The sequence below is a fragment of the Meleagris gallopavo genome, chromosome 13, assembly GCF_905368555.1.
Source record: "Meleagris gallopavo chromosome 13, MGAL_WU_HG_1.1, whole genome shotgun sequence".
Classification (NCBI taxonomy): domain Eukaryota; kingdom Metazoa; phylum Chordata; class Aves; order Galliformes; family Phasianidae; genus Meleagris; species Meleagris gallopavo.
This window is the reverse complement of record NC_139416.1, coordinates 1,139,891-1,157,282: the sequence shown is the minus strand read 5'-3', so window position 1 is coordinate 1,157,282 and position 17,392 is coordinate 1,139,891. Positions and strand designations below refer to the sequence as shown.

The window sequence follows — 17,392 nt, the reverse complement described above, 5'->3', positions numbered from 1 at the left end:
TGTTTAATAGCTGCTGATGGTTTTGTCTCCTGAGAATGTGTCCAGGTGCTCTCTGGGTGTAGAGCTGTGAGCCTCCATCCTATGGCGATGTGTTCCGAACGAATGAGCATTCCTTGATAAAAGCACTGCTGTTTGTTCAGTGTAACTTCTGGGAATGTTATCTCAGATTCTTGTCTTATGAAAAATTGTACCATTCTATGATTTCTTGGGTCAGGGCTCCTCTGGTTGACTCTGTGCCGTGTACTCCTTGAAGAGGAAGGGCAATGGTCTGACTCTTCTAAACTTCTTTTTTCTATGATAAATTATCCGTTGTAATATATTCCCTTATGCAAAAAGGATTGTCCACTCCTTGGAAAAGTCGCTGGTTCTCTCACAATGTAGACGTAACTTGAATGCCTACCATTGTAACTCCCTTAAAAGACTTGAAGGCTGAATTCCTTGCATGTGGGCTGAGACAGATGGATGACTGTAGAGATTTGCGATTTTAAGGATGAATCTGGCTTCATTCCCCAAAAAGAAGGGGGTCTCTTTTCCCAGAGCCAACACCATTCTACTGCATTATGGCTGGATGTGCGGTGGGCAATTGCTGTTATGCTATGGTAGGATTTATTGAGTCCATCCAGCACATGTCCGGCTCTGTCCTTGTTACGTGGCAGCCTTTAAGACATCTTCACAAAACACAACAAGGGTGGGCACACCTTCTACACCTCTGTTCTCACCTGCATCCCATTCTGCTGTAGGCTTTACTTGTTCCTCTGAACATCCCTTTGGCCTCTGTGCATCTTTCTTGTCAACAAGAAGGGCCGAGAACTGCCAATCCAGCTAAAAGCTGTTGCTAATTGTTGTTAGCAGTGCTTTGCTCTGTTCCTTGTGCTTCCACCAGCAAATGAGCTGAGCGAAGGCTCTCTTTTGCTTTATTCCAGGTGAAGATGTTCTCACGAGCCTGTATGGAGCGGCGGTGGATGTCAACATCAGGCTGGACAGGAACTCCTTGATGATTGCAAAGACTTACCTCACGCTGGCAAACCACAGATCTGTAGTCATCCACAACCGGAGTGAGATCATAGCCCACTTCCAGTGGAAGGCTTTTGTTACTCAGGAAGAGGAGGATCAGCAGAAGCTGAGGTTGGTGTGATAGATTCATTTCAGGGTGATGCTCTGCCAGGGGTATAGCTCGTGCATGGCATCAAGTGGCATTGGTGGTTTTGAATGTCCTAGGATGAGTAAACCATCAAAAGCATCAAGATGGGATAATGCAGCTCCGTTCTTCCTGTTCCATTTTTGCCTTTATTCCAGCTGGGGACGCTCATTTGGGGAGGATATATTGATTGCAATGACTGCATTTCCTCAAATTGCAATTCCATGCTCTGTGGGAGCACAAACCCATGAGATCTCAGGATCCTGGGGATACAGAGGGTCCACAAGGCTGAGGGCTGCACTGAGAAGCAGCACTTAGCTATGCTATATGCAGCAATGTTATTATAAACCCACCGCAGTGCCTTCACTCCAGCTTTGATAGGAAGGTGTTGTAGAGCTCTTTGTTGGCTCAGCAGGTTCCTGCTGTGGGGTATCAAGCAGTTTTGCCCTTCCCAGGTTTCCAGCACGATAAGATTCTTCTGCCTGTCTTTAGAGGCTGGAGGGAGCTCTGGGGAGGAGGGGAGGTGGGGCTTGGAAGTACCTTTGTGTTCCTGCTCTGTGCGTCTGTGTGGCAGTGAGAGGTGGGGCAGGTAGTGACAATGCTGGAAGGGCCAAGGGTTGGACAGGTCCTTCAAGGAGTGCCTTTGGTGAAGCTGTGAGATTTCAGTCTTAGGCAGCAAAGAAACACAGCCTGGGGGATGATGAATTTGAAATTACACTTAAAAGCTTGAGCAATTTAGGGAATTGTGTGACTTTTCAGACTTGGATGGATGTAGGTACATTGGAGTTACTGCGAACCCGCAGCTGATCGGGAAACTGCCTTAAACTGGAGCACTTTTTAAGGGCTTCTGAGCAAATAAAGTTCAACATAATTAGGTCAGAAATGCCTTGAAGGCCAAAGCTAGTTTTCCACTGTTCTCTATTTTTAATTACACAGTGTGTGACTTCCGTGCAAGCTCAATGTGTTAAAAGAAACCTCGTGACCTTCTCTTGGTGCTTCCCCAAACGACTCCTTCAGCATCTCTTCCCACCTGCCTGTCTCACACTGAACTCTGAGTCATCCAAAGCAACCAGGTTTCCTCACAGTTAACTTCCACCTGATTTTTTTTCCCCCCAGTTACATCTGATGTCATGCCAGTTTGTGTACTGGGCTTTGGCCAGAGCGTTCTGGTCTTCCTTGCTGCAGGCCTTTGGAAGCATCCTAGCTCCAATGCTAGAGCCCTGCTGTCATCCTTTTGATGCACACCATGCCATTATCTTCCTGCTTGCTGGGGCTGCCCATCCTGGGAGGTGAATCTGAACCTTCCATGGTGCCCAGAGCTCTGTACTTCTGTCCAGGAATCAGTCACCTTCGTCCACAAGGAGCATGCTCGGTTCCTTGAGGCAACAGCATCTATGCAGAACAGTTGTGCTTTGCACAGGAAGCTCCAGAACTGAACTGAAATTGAGAGCACAACAATGCTGGAACTAGGGCTAGTGTGACCTCCTTTTCAGATAATTCATTTGGGCTTGAAATTATGGGAAGCCAGTAACTCTGCTGCGTCTTTGTGCCCTGTGTGCCCACATCTGCTGCTTTGCCTTGCAGCGTGGTGGGCACTCACACGGTGGGGATCCTACAAAAGGTGCCTTCACAGTCTCTGTGTAAATAGATAGATTAAAGGAACCTCTGTAATAAACATGATTGCACTTGGATTGAGCGTGCATGCTTGGGTGCCCCAAGATGTTCACCTTGGAGCCCACACCAGGTAAGCCTGTGTTTTTGCACTGTTTCTCTGCAGCCAAGGAAGAGACAACCCAACATAAGAGAAGCCCTTGAGGTCTCAGAACAGTTCTTCATGGGTCCTCATCTTCAAAGCAGTGCAGGACCCTGCGTTTGGATGTGACCCTCAATGTGGATCATTAGGAATGTCAGGGTTCTGCTCTGTCCCCCTCCTGGAGGACTTCCTGGGATCCCATGGTGGAATCACTGCCCGTGGATGGAGACTGGGCTCAGGCTTGCTCACCTCAGTGACCTTTCCTAATCCACTGCTTTGTAGGTCAGCCATGGAGAAAGATTTCCTATTACACTATGGGGAGCTAGCCAAAGCAAGTATTTTTGGCACTGGTGACAGCATTTGCCTGAGGCTCTGTCTGTGTGCAGCTAGTAACGGCTGTGACTGTATTTCCTTTCTAATTGCATTTGAATTTAGCTGGGTGATGACTGCTATCCTTTTCCTTCTACGTCACCTCAATTTGCTGCATATGGGGCCTTCCACCCACTCCTCTGGAGCTGTAACCTGCTGGGTCTTTGTGGCTGAGGACTGTTGTGTGAAGGGGGACAGCAACATAACAAGCCACAGTGCTCTCTTCTCATCTCTTTGTTGTGATCTTTGAGCACCAGAATTATTTCTGCTGTGGCCACTGGTGTGGGGAGAGAGAACTGAGGTTCTGCTGAAAGAGCCCAGAAGAAGAGAGAATATGAGGTTGTTCAAGGCTAGCCTCGAGGGTCTGAATTCAGAGGTACTGGTTCTGACTTATTTATTGGGAATGCTTAGTGAAGTCTCTTCCACTCTTTATGGGTGTAAAACCACCAATTTCACTGAGGTGACGTGATGTCTGAGTTCATGAGTTTGTTTTTAGGGTGGTGGGAGACCTATCATGGAAAGACCTACAGGGAACAGAAGCAGATACTGTGCCGTGGTCCAGTGGGGAAAGCAAAAGGCTGATGCTGGGGAAATGCAGCTGAGATCCAATCTCTTCCCCCTCCCCAACCCTTTCTAGAGGAAAGCACTGCAGTGGTTGCCCTTGGTACTTCTGTTCTCTGCCTCCCCTTGAGCAGCTCTGTGGATGGGAGAGGCCATCTGAGGTGATGGACGGACGCTCCATCGGTTGGCAGCTTTGGGCCAGGAGCTCTTTTGAGGGGTGCTAGCTTTCAAAAACACATTCTTAGCTTGCAAGCAAGGGGCAAAGCACCCTGCCGTGCTGGTGAATGGGTGGTAATGACATGATCCATGTGGGACCCCGGGCTCTGGGTGAGCCCCTTGCTGTGCTGCAGCTGCTGCTCCCCACTGAGCACGTTGCCGGCCCTCCTTTTACACGGCAGCCTCTGCAAATGTGTTGCTTATCCAATTATCCGCTTGGTTTGTCTCTCCCCGTGGCTCCAGGCTGTGTCACAGGCTGCGGAGGCAGGAGGAGGATGAGATGGATCGCTTTGCTGATGAGTGCGTGGTGGATCCCTCTCTGCGGGAACGCCTCTCCGTTCTGTCCCGTGTCTTCCAGAACCACCGTGCAAAAGTGCAGGGAGACTCCATGCTCTTCTCCGATGACGTCTTTGCCATCGAGCCAGTGGTAAGCAACACCTGAGACCTGCCTCCTGTTCTTCCTCCAATGCAGGCTGCGTTGCCCCGTGGCACCGCTTGGCTTTCCCTACTGGGGAATGGAGGTGGGAGTAACTTCCACTCAGCCCTGCGGTTGAGGGCTCTCTGATAGCGTATGGGCCACTTGTGGTCAGCTGCTGTTTGCTGACTGTGAGTTCCTCTCCTCTGTGCACCTGTCTGAAACGTGCTTGGAGCTTGCAGAGATATCAGTTTGGGCCCATCTTACTTATACTGTATGGGAGTTAACAAAGGACATTAGAGCACTGTCCGTTCGTGTATTAACCCTGCCCTCAACAAAGCAAAAGGAGGCCAAATTCAGGTTTAATCACGGAAAAGCCAATCCCTTCCTGTAGTCTGGATTTGCACCATGTCTGTGTCTCCTATGTGAGTCACCTGTGAGCTGGACACAAGACTGGCAGGTAGAAATAGGCTTTTTACTGCACGTAGGTACAGAAATATTTTTGATTTTCTGCGTATTTAAGCAAAACTCCAGTTTATTTCAATCAACCAGGGCACCTTGTGGTGCATGGAGCAGTGTTTGGAGCATATCCCAGGGCTCAGGTCTGGAGGGAGGTGTTTCCAGCATCACCCATCTTCTGACTTCCTTTAGTTATGGAACAATCAGCTCCTTGTTCAGAGTTGTGCTCATGTCTTTCTGTCCCCCTGCCTAGCACGAGGGTTCTTTTTCAACAAATAAAGTTCTCCTCTTTATCAAATGGCAGAATCTGAAAAGCTATCACTGTTCACTTCCATAACCTTCCCTCCAGTGATGGCTCCATGCCCTTCTGCTTTGATAGATGCCCTTTGTGCTCTGTCATGTAAATTCCACCCAAAGATGGGACCTTGGTGCCTTGGCTGACCTTCTGGCAACAATAGTGGCTGCTTCCCTTCCTCCCAAACATCACCCATGGTGCCTGAGAGCACCTGGTGGAAATGATCAGACCCTTGTGACAAGGGACTGATTGATGGATGAATTCATGTTTATTACCCTCAGACTGTTTGCAGAGGTCAGGAAGCTGTTGGTGCCATAGCAGCCTCGTGACCTTTCTGGGCAGGATGGCTTTGCAGACCTCGTGCAGAAGATTTACTGCCATCTGTAGAAGCTGCAGCAGATCACTTCAGTCCACACAGGGTTAACTCGCTGATGAAAAATAATAACAAAAAAAGAAGAGAAGGCAGTGATTTTGGAGCTACCACGTGACCATAAACATTTTGAGCAGCCGTCCAAGCCTGTGGGAAACAAGCTGTTATGCAACTCTGACTTTCTAAGCGCATCTCCAAGTCAGTTTAATTTATTTTTGCAAATGCACAGGGTCTGTCAGCAGAAGCAGCTGTGCTGGAAGCCCAGGTGGCTACCACAGGGCACAGCCCTTTCTTTTTGCTGCATCCTCTCCACCACAGCCAAGCTGTAAACACGTGGGAGCTGACTCTTTGGAAATGGAAACCAATGGGTGGGGAGGATGCAGACTTGTTACTGTCCCACTGCCCTTGACGAGTCATCACTGTCCTGTTATCAGGAGTGATCCCTTGGTGTTGCATGTGAGCTCTGAGATCTGTGAGAGCCCCAGGTCACGGAGTTGTGGGTGTGGGGGATCCTGCAGCTGGGAAGCATCCACAGCAGAGCTCACTGCACAACACTTTTGGCAGAAGGCACCATCTCATCTGGAAGCACTGGTCCATCCCACGGCTCGGTGTGGGTTCGGTTATTTACGGCCAGAGGCAGATGTGAGCAACGGCACCGCTGTTCCCATCAGTGCCCTGAACTAGCAGGGTGCACCATGGCATCGCTTCACTAGCAGTCGAACAAGAGGTGATGACCCCAAGTGGGGGGATGGTCAGGTTGGATAATGGGAAAAATTCTTCTCCAGAAGAGTGGTGGGGCACTGACACAGCTGCCCAGGGAATGGGGGTTGTCACTGTCCTTGGAAATGGTCAAGAACCATGTGGATGTGGCACTGAGGGACATAGAGGTCTAGAGCTCTCACAGGCATGGGTGGATGGTTGGACTAGATGATCTTGGTGGTCTTTCCAACCTCAACAATTCTATGATTCAGTGCCCCTGTTTCCATGATCTTTTGTGCAATGTCCTCTGCTTTTTTTTTGTGCTGCACCATCCACCCACTCCGTGCAGCCTGTCCAGGGCTGATGTAATGCCAGCAGCATTGCAGTATCACATTCCCAGCACCTCGTTGTTGGGTTTCTATCCTGGATAGCATCCATGGGAGTTCTGTCTGCCCTCAGTGGCTGCTCAATGCTGGGGGCTTGAGTCTCACACACCAACCTCAAAGGGCGGGTAATGAAGCATATCCTTTTAACCAGCAGCCATTCTTCTCCCCTGGGGTAGCAAGAACGTGGTGAGGAACCTCTTCCACAGTCTACTTTAATTTCCCAGGAGAAATAGCTCGTAATATTTTCTAGCTTTATAGTCTGACATACAGCAGTAATGAACGGAGAAATGACTGTTATAGTTATATATAGTTATGCCTGTCTTAAAGGGGTTTGTTTTAGTCATGGAACAGTAGAATAAAATGTAACTGATAATTTCTTCTTGCCCTCCAACCTTTGAATCAATCTGTCCATCTGACAGGGACAGGCTGCCAAAAGTTTTCCATGCGAATGCATGGAATCCTGCAGAAGAGTGACTTCACATCAGCTCAGGAGACTGAGCCTTTTAACAGCTGGTTCTGGCTTTCTAGTGCTGGATGAGTGCAAGGCTCCACTAGCAATGCTGCATTAGAACCATTGCAGAGCTGTGCTGGTGCACAGAAGTGGTATCTTATCCATAGGAGTTGGAGTCAGACCCTACAGTCTGACACATTGCTTCTAGGATGTCTTTTAGGAGGTTCCCACTGCTGTAGCTACAATGGCTCCCAGTGGCAACGCAGGAATAAGGCAGTTTCCTTCTCTAGCATGGCTCCTACACACCCCATGTGGTGTATTCTTTCTCCTGTTCAGGGCTAGAGAAAATGAGCTCTGAGAACCAAGGAAGTGTGGGCATTGTTGTTTCAACTCCCGAGGTGGGGTGGTCCAAAGTTGAGAAGATCCATAGGGATTCCTCCAACAGGCACTGAGCTGCGTGTCTGCAGGGAGCACCTCTGCAAACACACCCAGGGCTGGGGGATGGCGTGCACCTGTGCTTTCTGGGGCCAGCACTCCTCTGGTGTGTTGGAGAGACCCCAAAGCAGACGAAGGGGCTGTCCTCATTGCCTGCCTTTGACACAAAAGTCAGGGTTTAGGGTTGGTGGATAACACTGGATGGTAGCCCAAAGGTTAGTTCCTATAGGTTATCCTATGTCTTAAGGATGTGGCTTGGTGGGCATGATGGAGATGGGTTGATGGTTGGATTGCAGCTCAACTTTAAATCTCCAGCTTGGATAGAGAATCTTTAAGGTTGGAAAAGACTACTCAGATCATCTGGTCCAACCATCAGTCCCACCCCCTTGGTGCGCACTAACCCACATCCTTAAGATACAGGATAACCTATAGGAAGCCTCGGGCTATCAGCCAATGTTCTCCCAAACACCTGACTGTTACGGCCTTGAAGAATCAGCCCTTTTTCCTTGTGGACCCTGGGACCACTTTTTGGGAAGCTGGAGCTGAAGGTCATCACCACCCCAAGAAGAGTGTTGGTTGTACCACAGGAGTTGGGATGAGCTGTGCTGTGGGCAAGATCCTTGCTGTGCCTCCACTTCTGCCTGCTGCTAAGCAGGGAGCTGGGATTTGCTGAAATACATCTGTTACGAAGCTTTCCATGAGCTCTTCCCTTCTGTAGCTGCAGTGGCTTCCAGCCCTGTTTCTGAGCTGTCCCCGACTCCTTTCCCTACTTGCTGGCCCTGCACTCAGGTCCCCATGCACTGTCATGCTCTCCCTGCTGCTGCCTCTGTGTGGAATTGCTGGGGCTGTGCTCCAGCCAGCTCTATTTCTATCACAGATGTTCTCACAGTAGAGTTTCTCAAATCCCAAAGTCAGCTAAACTTGCTCAGCTAGAAAACTGCACCGTTGGTAGCAGATACATATTCATCAGGCCAATGGCTTTTTAATTTTCTTCCTTTCCTGCTTAGGTTCATTTTTTTTGCTTATGAATTGTATTGTGCTTGCTTCCATTAGTGGGAGATGTATTGCCTCTGTCAACCTTTGAGTAATAACCCAAATGCCCCCAAGTGTCCACAGGGCCAGTACGTCTGGCTGCGGGGCATAGAGCAGACTGGTTAGTACCATCCAGAAGCCATCTGCTGCCTTTCACTGGGAGAACCTTGGCTGGTCTGGATCGAAGGAGAGATGCACTCTGACCTTCCCAGGCAGGGCTGGGCTAAGAGAGAGCTTGTTCTGTCCAGCTATAAGCAATACAACCAGTAATGATGACACGGTGTAAAATCTCACCCTGCTTTTCCAAATATGTTTAAAGCTGGGGAAAGCACTGCAATAGAGAGTGGCTTGGCTGTCATCTTCACAAAATGATTGAATGGCCTGGGTTGACCTCCTTGGGCACCCTATTCCGGGGCTTCACCACCTTCTGTGCACCATCATCCCCACAAAGACTCAAGCTGAGAAAGGACATTCCCAAAGTGGTGAGAGTGGTGGGAAAGCTTGAGGCCTTCACGTGGTACAGAGCACCGGGGCATTAAGCAGGAAGGATGGCACATCCTGTGTCCTGTAACTGGAGCACAGGGCCCGATGCTCAGTAGTAAGTGGGATGATCCCACTGTAGAGTGGCTCAGGGCAATCCAAGTAGAAGGCCCATTCGGGTTATATACTAGGAAAGCTAGCTCAAGCTTTCACTCCCCACTGCTGTTCATTCTTCTCTTGAGGATAAAAGTGCCAACACACACAGAGGATGGTGAGGCACTGGAGCAGGTTGCCCAAGGAGGCTGTGGATGCCCCATCCATGCAGGCGTTCAAGGCCAGGCTGGATGTGGCTCTGGGCAGCCTGGGCTGCTGGTTGGTGACCCTGCATACGGCAGGGGGTTGGAACTCAATGATCACTGTGGTCCTTTGCAAACCAACCATGGTTACGATGTCCTAATGGCACCATAAGGTTTTATCTTCATCCTGTTCCTTGCTAGAGAGAAACACTGCGCCACGAGAGGTTCAGGTGGGATATTAGGAACAGTTTCTTCTCAGAAAGAGTGGTGAGGCACTGGCACAGCTGCCCAGGGAGGTGGGATGTCATCATCCCTGAGGGTGTCCCAGGGCCATGAGGAAGTGCCACTGAGGAATGTGGTCCAGAGTGGTCACAGGCATGGGGTGATGGTTGGACTAGATGGTCATAGTGGTCTTTCCAACCTTAATGATTCTAAGATGTGGTGCTTGTCTTTGTTCTAGCTCTTTGAGAAGACTCTAAGTCATTCTCTTCCTTCAGTCTTTCCCCATGGTGATGGGGAGGACTTCTTGGTGTTGGATGTGGTTCTCTCTGCCATGATGTCCCTGGGCAGGCAGTGTGCAGAGGAGCTGCTCGCAGCTGCAGCCCAATAACTCACCGTGTCTCTTTAATTTCCGTGGGAACTGTCCTTTGAGCTGTGAGCAGCGAGCCGATGGGAAGTGTTACAGTTATTTAATATTTATGCCTCAGGAGTGCCGGAGGCTCCCATCAGTTCAAGGCTCGTCTGGACAAAGCACTGAGGATGCCCAGCAGCCAGCAGAATCACAGCCCCGCTTTGTTGATAGAAAATAGCTCTGCTCCCTGTCTCCTTCTATAAGCTGCATTTTTTATTCCTTGCAGGGTATCACTACAGCTAACAAAATGCCTCTGTCGGGTGCCAGTAAAGGTATGGGGTTGGGAACTTTATTTTTTTTACAGCCGATACCAAACTCTCATAAATTTTGTTGATGAATGTTCACTTGCTCCTTGCTCTTTGCTGATGCCCAGGTACAGGTTACAGTGTTTGAAACCAAGAAACGTGATGTTTGGAGGTAAACAGTTCACTGTCTGCTTCTGTTTTAGGAAGGAGACGTCTGGCCAAATTCTTCGGCTGAAATTAACGTGATCTTTAAACCCCGAGAAGCCAGGCTCTATCAGCAGACTGTCTACTGTGACATCTCAGGTGGGGCTCCCTGTCCCTCTTCCCTTGTGTGGTGGGGCACCAGCACTCCGTGCCAACCTGCTTCTGGTGCACTGGGAGGGTGGTGGTGAAGGGATGAGATATCAAGCCATGGATTTCCCCCAGCGCTGACCCTACAAGGACAAAGAACTCCGTACCAGGACAGCTTCTGGGGACAGGCACTGTGAACACACTCAACAGGTGGTGAGGCACTGGAACAGGTTGCCCAAGGAGGTTGTGGATGCCCCATCCCTGCAGGCATTCAAGGCCAGGCTGGATGTGGCTCTGGGCAGCCTGAGCTGCTGGTTGGCGACCTGCACACAGCAGGGGGTTGGAACTGGATGAGCATTGTGGTCCTTTTCAACCAAGTCTTTTCTATGCTTTACTGGTTCTATGTGCTGGGAGCAGGTGTGACCAGCCCACCCCAGGCCACCTTCCTTGCCCTTGCAGAGGTGGCAGCTTTGCTGTGCTAGCATAGGCAAGGAGTGCTTGCAGCAAGCTGCACGGTTCAGATTACCTTGCCCATCCTCCAGGGCTCTGCACGGTGCTGGTCAAGATGTTTTCCAAGACGGAAAAGGGAACGTTGGGTTTTTCCCCATCAGAGAGGAAGAGATGGGACGCAGTGGTCCTCTAATTCTGGAGGATGCAGCCACCAGCACAGCTGCTTTGTGCCTTTCCTCTCCTTGGCCCTCTGAGCTGGCGGATACAAGTGTCATGAAACAGATTTTATTTATACAGTAATTGCACGGGGTTTGCTTGGCAAATGCCACCTCCAGTAATTACACAGGGCTTGTGTTAACAAACCATCTTCCTGCCTGCCAGCTGCAGTTGTTAGAGATGTGGAAGGGAAGGATTTACTTATAACGTTGCTCCCAAGGGATGCTTTGGCTCTGGGATCAGTGCTCTGGTGTTCATCGCTTTGCTGCAGCATCCTCAGAGGTTCCCCCCAGGAAGGCTGATCTGTGGCTGAGAGGTGGGGAAGCTGCTCTTGTGTGGTCCTGGACCAGCCTGGGTGTTATGGGAACGGAGCTGGGCAGAGGGTTCTGCTCTTGGAACAAGGGTCTGGCTCCTTGGGACTCCTGGAGGGCCCATGGGAGAGCTCAGCTCTTCCTCTGGCTGCCAGAAGGAGGACCTAAAGGTCATTTAAATTATGTGCCTACGCCTATTCCTTGTAAAACAGAGCACTGTCAAGACAAACTGTCAGAGTCAAGGTCCCTCGGTGCAGAGGGAATCTGAAGAAGCAACAGCGATGCTCAGCGGGGGAGTCAATTAATTTTGCTTCTCGTTTCCTCTAAGAAGCGTGACTGTTCTGTGTGTGTTTGCTTGCCATCACAAGTCCCCTCGGAGTGTGGTGTGCTGATGGTCGACGTGTCCTTTGCTGGGCATGTTTGGAAGCTTGGCCCCAGTGCAGCCCCATGCATGGCACAGCTAAATCTCACGTGCCTTGGCGGGTCATGGAGCAAGCACTGGTGGGTCAGGAGATTTGCAGAACCCATCAGCACCACACACCCTGCAAATCTGGCAGTAAAGGAATGGTTTGAAATTTGCTCTGGGCAAATATTTAAGCTCAGAATGAACTTTTAGTTGTTCATGCAAATAAAGCTGTGATTCTTGAGCTGCTGGAAGGAAGCACACAGAAGGCGAGGCGGTGCTCAGACACACAAATTTTGGTTTTGGATTAATCCGTGCTCAGAAGCATATTGTGTTGCAACTGATTTATGCTAAAAACTCCAAGCCATTCACAGACCCGGGCCACTGTAGTTGGAGGAGCCAGGTCCAGAATGGTGGACGCTCCCTTGCCTCGTGGTGGAGCTAAGATCCTACTAAGATCCAGGCTCTCATTGCACGATTTTGGGTGTGGATTTGGGGCTGAGGTCAAAAAGGAGGTGTGCCCTTGATCCCATCCATCCTGTGTGCTCCAGGGCATGGTTTTTGTGGTGGGAGGACTGCATGGCGCAGGTGGGCTGGGTGGAGGTAGAGAGAAGGGTCTCCATGGGCCTTCAGGAAAGGCTGAGGACATTCTGCAGAAGGAGAAGGATCGCCATTGATTGGTTTGCTTGCAGTGACCGTGGGATACATCTCTCAGGTGCATGAATTGAAGCTTCACAGTTTCATGGACAAAAGCTCGTTACTTGAATGTATTTGCCATTTCCTAAGAGCTTTGGTGGATTCAGATCTAGAGGTTTTAATGAAGGTGAAGCCACGCGTGATGCCAGATGGATAAATCTCTTGGCAGCAAACACCCAGTGCTGTGTCTTTTACAGTGTCTGTGAAATAGAAATCCACAGCCCTCCAATTAATGTCTGAGCTGCAAAACATAACTCTCATCTCTGCCATCAGCTGGCCTTTGGCTGCAGCCATTTGAAAGACGCTGAATTCAACAAAGCTCCATAGCTCTTGCTTTCTGACTTTTATCCAGCATCCTCATCTCATGGCTGCAAGATCAAAAAGTCAGTTGTCACTCAAAGGTCTGTTCCAGGAGAGTTTTCAAGTTGTGGTGTAGTCACTGCATTGTCATATCTGGGCTCATCTTTCCCACTGGAAATCATCTAGCATGTTCTGAATAACAATATAGAGCGGTGAGGCACTGCTGCCCAGAGCTGGGGGTGCTCCAGAAGATGGGTGGCCCTGAGCTGGTTGGGGCTGGGTGGGCTTTAAGGTCCCTTCCAAGCCAACCATGCTGTGATAAGATTCTGTGATCGCACAAAGAACTTGAAGGAAAGGAATGCTTTAGTGTGAAGCTACAACTCTTGGACTTTCTCCTTCTCTTTGTGCTCCTCACCTTCCATGCAGAGCAGAACGGGATGGCAGGGAGCCCCAAGCCAGCACGGGGATGGGAATTGGAATTGAGGTATTGGGGCAACAAAGGGAATCATTGCACTGAGATGGAAATTCCCCCCAGGCCGTGAGACCAGGCTGCCCCTGCGCATCAGAGGGGAAGGCGAAGGGCCCCGGCTGCGCTTCAGCTTTGACCAGCTGGACATCGGGAAGGTGTTTGTGGGCTCAGCCCACAGCTACGAGGTGAGTGGAGGAAACCCACCTGGCCCCCACCTGAGATCTGCTCCCTACAGAGAAGCTGGGAATGCTTGGTGCTGCCCACCGTGCTTCTCTTGGTGCTCCACTGGCTGCACAAACAGCAAAGCATTTCTGTAAATGAGGCCGAGGAACTTTCCATATATTTGGCATCCAGGCTCTTGCAAAAAAGAAATAAAGCAGAGCAACCAAAGGAAGGTAGTAAATGAGGCAATGCATCATGCCAGACGTTTTGAAAAGCGTCACAGTGGCAGGGAAGGACACATTGAGGTGTTTTCTTACCAAAATATTTTGCTCTCTATGTATTTTTAATGCTGATTCCTTATTGCTTCTTGCTATATTAATTTATAATTTCCATTACTTGAAAAGAGATTAATAAGTCAGTGATGCTGTTAGTCAGTGCTGTCCTAAGCAGCTGGACTGGAGATAAACCTCAGCTCAGGGCAGGCTCCCTAAGAGTTCACTTTACCATTGTGCAATCTGAATACCTGAATATTTCCAGCAGCAGCTGCAAAATTAAAAAGCAAAGGGCATTTCTATGCTTTTGTCTCAGTTCTCCTGGCAGATTTTGCAAGGGCAGAAGGTAGGGAAAATAAATCCAAAACACTTAGATAAAGCCCTGGAAATGGCAGGGTTTCTCCCAGCGGCGATTGATAGCTTAATTTGCTGCAGGTGGGTTTGGTGGCATAGCAGTGCAGCGCACAGGCACACGTGGGCATATTGAGACCAGCGTAACAGAGCTGGAGCTCAACAGGCTTTTTAATTATTGTTTTTTACATAACGGTAAGCTCTTAGGTGATGGCTGTGGCTGTTCATAAGGAGAAATTCTTGAGAATGGGTGAAGTTGTTCTGCACCTCACTCCCATCCCCTCCTGACATTGCTGGTTGGGCAAGGCCCAAGGAACTGACAGACTGATAAAAAAAATGGAAGTGTAGAATCACTCTATTTCTATGGAACCGTGACTACTTTGCATGAAGAAACCCAAAGGCAGAATTTGTTGTGTTGTATTTCCATTGGCTTCCACTGGGCAGCAGCACACAGCATCTTCTGCCTCTTAGCGATGTTAATTGTTAAATTAGAAAACAGACCATCCTTTGGTAGGAAGATTCCTCAAGCGTTTCTTTTTTTCTCTCTGCTGCAGGCGATCCTGTTTAACAAAGGAGCCATCGATGCTCTCTTCCACGTGGTGCCTCCAAGCACAGCGCTGGGCTCCTGCTTTGCCTTCGTTCCCCGCGAGGGCCTGGTCCCACCAGGAGGCCTGCAGCACATCCACATCTCCTTCTGCTCCACCATCCTGGGGCAGTTCACCGAGGAGTTTGGGGTCAGCGTGCACGGCTGCCCCCAGCCCGTCACCTTGACTGTCAGGTGAGGTGGGCCTTGGGGTGATCCCACCGTCCCTGGAGGTGTTCAGGAACCTTGGAGATGTGGCACTGAGGGATGTGGGCAGTATTGGTGGTAGGTGGATGGTTGGGCTGGATGGTCCAAGAGGTCTTTTCCAACTTACGATTCTCAGAACCAGGGTGCTATGCAAGCTTGTCCCAGGTGGTCCTTCCCATCGGCTGGTGTTGGAGGCTGGAAAGTCGATGCTTGGTGTTGAAGAGCTTTGGGGTGGCTGTATCTCCTCAATAACTCTTGAGAGCCCTACCACTGGGCAGGGTAGTGAGGGAATGAAAGGAATCTGCAGTTGATTTATCAATAAGGTAGGGGAAAATTGATTTAAAAAAAAAAAAAAAAAAAAGAGCAAGGTTATTACTTTGCAAGAGTGGTAAGTAGGTCTGTTGACCTCCGGTAGAGAAACAATTACGTTGGCTTTGTGTTTGGAGGGAAAGTGCTGCTTTTTTTGGAAATCAAGAGGGAACATTTCACAATCAAATAATTTATTCTCCTCTGTCCCTCCCCCCAAAATTGGTCATGGGATGTTATTGCATAAGCAGCTTTCTCCTTGAGCAAGGGCAGGTTTTGCTTGGAAAGATGTGCTTATCACAGGTAGAATATGCCTTTATTTTCTTGTGCCCACTGCCTTTGCCCTGCCATGGCCGTGTTCCTCAAGAAGATGGTTATCCATGGGTTTCACTGCCTTCTGGTTTTCCACAGCCAAATAAAATGGTTTGGTTTCTCCGCTGGCTCCTAGAACTTCACTCCTAGTGTCAGCTCTTTGTAGTCCCTCCCTCATCTTGGTGGGAACTCAACTCAATCAAAGAGGGCTGTTCTTCCTGTTTTTGTTCCTTCCCAATCCTTGAATTCCTGATTCCTGGATGATGGCTCCTTTGCAGCCCATTTGACGTTAAATCCCCATCTGCAGTATAATTCCCAGTGCAATCTACTCCTTGGAGATGGCATTTGCCTCCTTGATTCCCTTTCTTTCACAGTTCCCTCTCTAGCCCTTATATTTCACCCTCCAGCCCCCAAACTCCTTTGAGATGCCAGCTCAGGGTGCACCTCTGCTTCAGGGGGATTTGTGGCCTGGATTTAGTCCTCCATGGAGAGAATTCTCAGTTCTTGGAGGAGATCTGCCTGGTGGGACACGGGGCTGCTAAGGAAGGAACGAGGATGAGAGCTCATGTGGTTTCTCTCTTACCTGATGTTATCTCTCTTGCTCTGCAGTGACCCCGCTCTTCCTATGCACACGCATTAAATAATGCTACTGTAAGACAAAATGTGGCCAAAACCACTGCCTCCCTCTATTTCCTGCAAGCTGTACTGTTATCAGCTGTTGCCCAAGTTGCTTGGGGTTGGCTGCCTGCCTGAGCCTTCTGGGCAGCTGCTCAGGTTTAGCTTGAGCACAGGCACAGCTCACTCAGCAGGAATGGAAGCCTCGCAAGGCTTGTCCCTGGCAGCTCCCAGCATCATCCCCAGCTGTGCCTGGCTTGGAGGTAGTTTTCCATCGTCTTCTGGCATGGGCTGTGATGGGAAGCATGTCTGTTGCAAGTAAGCTGGGCTGGCTTGAGAGGTTAGGGCTGATTATGTGAGGTCCTTGGGGAGGGATCTTCAGAAGCAGCAGGGATTTGGACCTGGATTATTCTCAGGGTCTAACTCAGTTCCAAGGAATCAAGAGTTAGCCTTGGGTTGAAATGCCTGAAAGTCCATTCTTTTTGATTACCTGATCAGAAGATGCCTAAGCCCACAGGAGATTCTTATTTGGATGCCAACCTGAACACTTCTTTCTTTGGTATTTAGAAAGGATTGGAGAGAGTGGGGGACCAGAGATGGAGCCAGGTCCCTCCTGTTGGGCTCATGTACAACACAGGCATGATGGAAGTCCTGTGGATAAAACTAGAAGGCACCTTTCTCTGCAATATAATTAAAAGACAGCAGGTATTGATTGGCTCCAGCCATGACATAAATGAATGGATGTGGTGCAGCTCCAGATGGTGATTTCAGTGGGTGACGTTTGAAGTTTGCAGCCAGCTGCTGGACTGTGAGGGTAAGGGAAGAAGGTGAGCTGGGCTCAGAACATCCACACTTGGTGGTAAAGACACACGGTGCTTGTGGGTGTGTCTGCTGGTGCCCTGGTGACGAGCAAATGCTTTTCTCCACAATTCAGCCATCCAGTGTAAAGAATGTTTGCTCTTCTGGTGGTGAGCAGTGGGTGTTTGGGGCTTCCCTGTATTCATGCCTCAAAATCCTGTGTCGTGTGATCAAGGTCCTTTGAGGAAAGGATGTTCGTCTAGTCCATGGAAACGCCAGTTCCAGCGAGAAGTAGGGGACTTGCAGGAGGGAAGTCAGGTTCAAATAGTGATTCCACTTCATTTGTGTGGACAACTCTGAGCTCTCGTGGTATGGATGGGAGAAATGGAGGCACAGAGCCATCACTTCTTCAGGGTCCT

The 17,392-nt window shown here is 49.6% G+C and overlaps 1 protein-coding gene across 14 annotated transcripts in view; it reads left to right on the top strand.

Moving 5' to 3' along the window:
* The window catches only part of HYDIN (HYDIN axonemal central pair apparatus protein), a 115,382-nt gene that overhangs the window by 34,076 nt on the left and 63,914 nt on the right, over positions 1 to 17,392 (top strand). For all 14 annotated transcript variants that reach the window (XR_014886160.1, XM_085235077.1, XM_085235076.1 and 11 more), the window contains 5 exons: positions 924 to 1,125; positions 4,281 to 4,464; positions 10,435 to 10,534; positions 13,434 to 13,552; positions 14,707 to 14,930. Coding sequence is in view for 13 of the 14 variants with exons in the window: in XM_085235077.1 (XP_085091203.1) it covers positions 924 to 1,125; positions 4,281 to 4,464; positions 10,435 to 10,534; positions 13,434 to 13,552; positions 14,707 to 14,930 (829 nt within the window). In the remaining variant the exon portion in view is untranslated. The remainder of the gene's footprint in view (positions 1 to 923; positions 1,126 to 4,280; positions 4,465 to 10,434; positions 10,535 to 13,433; positions 13,553 to 14,706; positions 14,931 to 17,392) is intronic.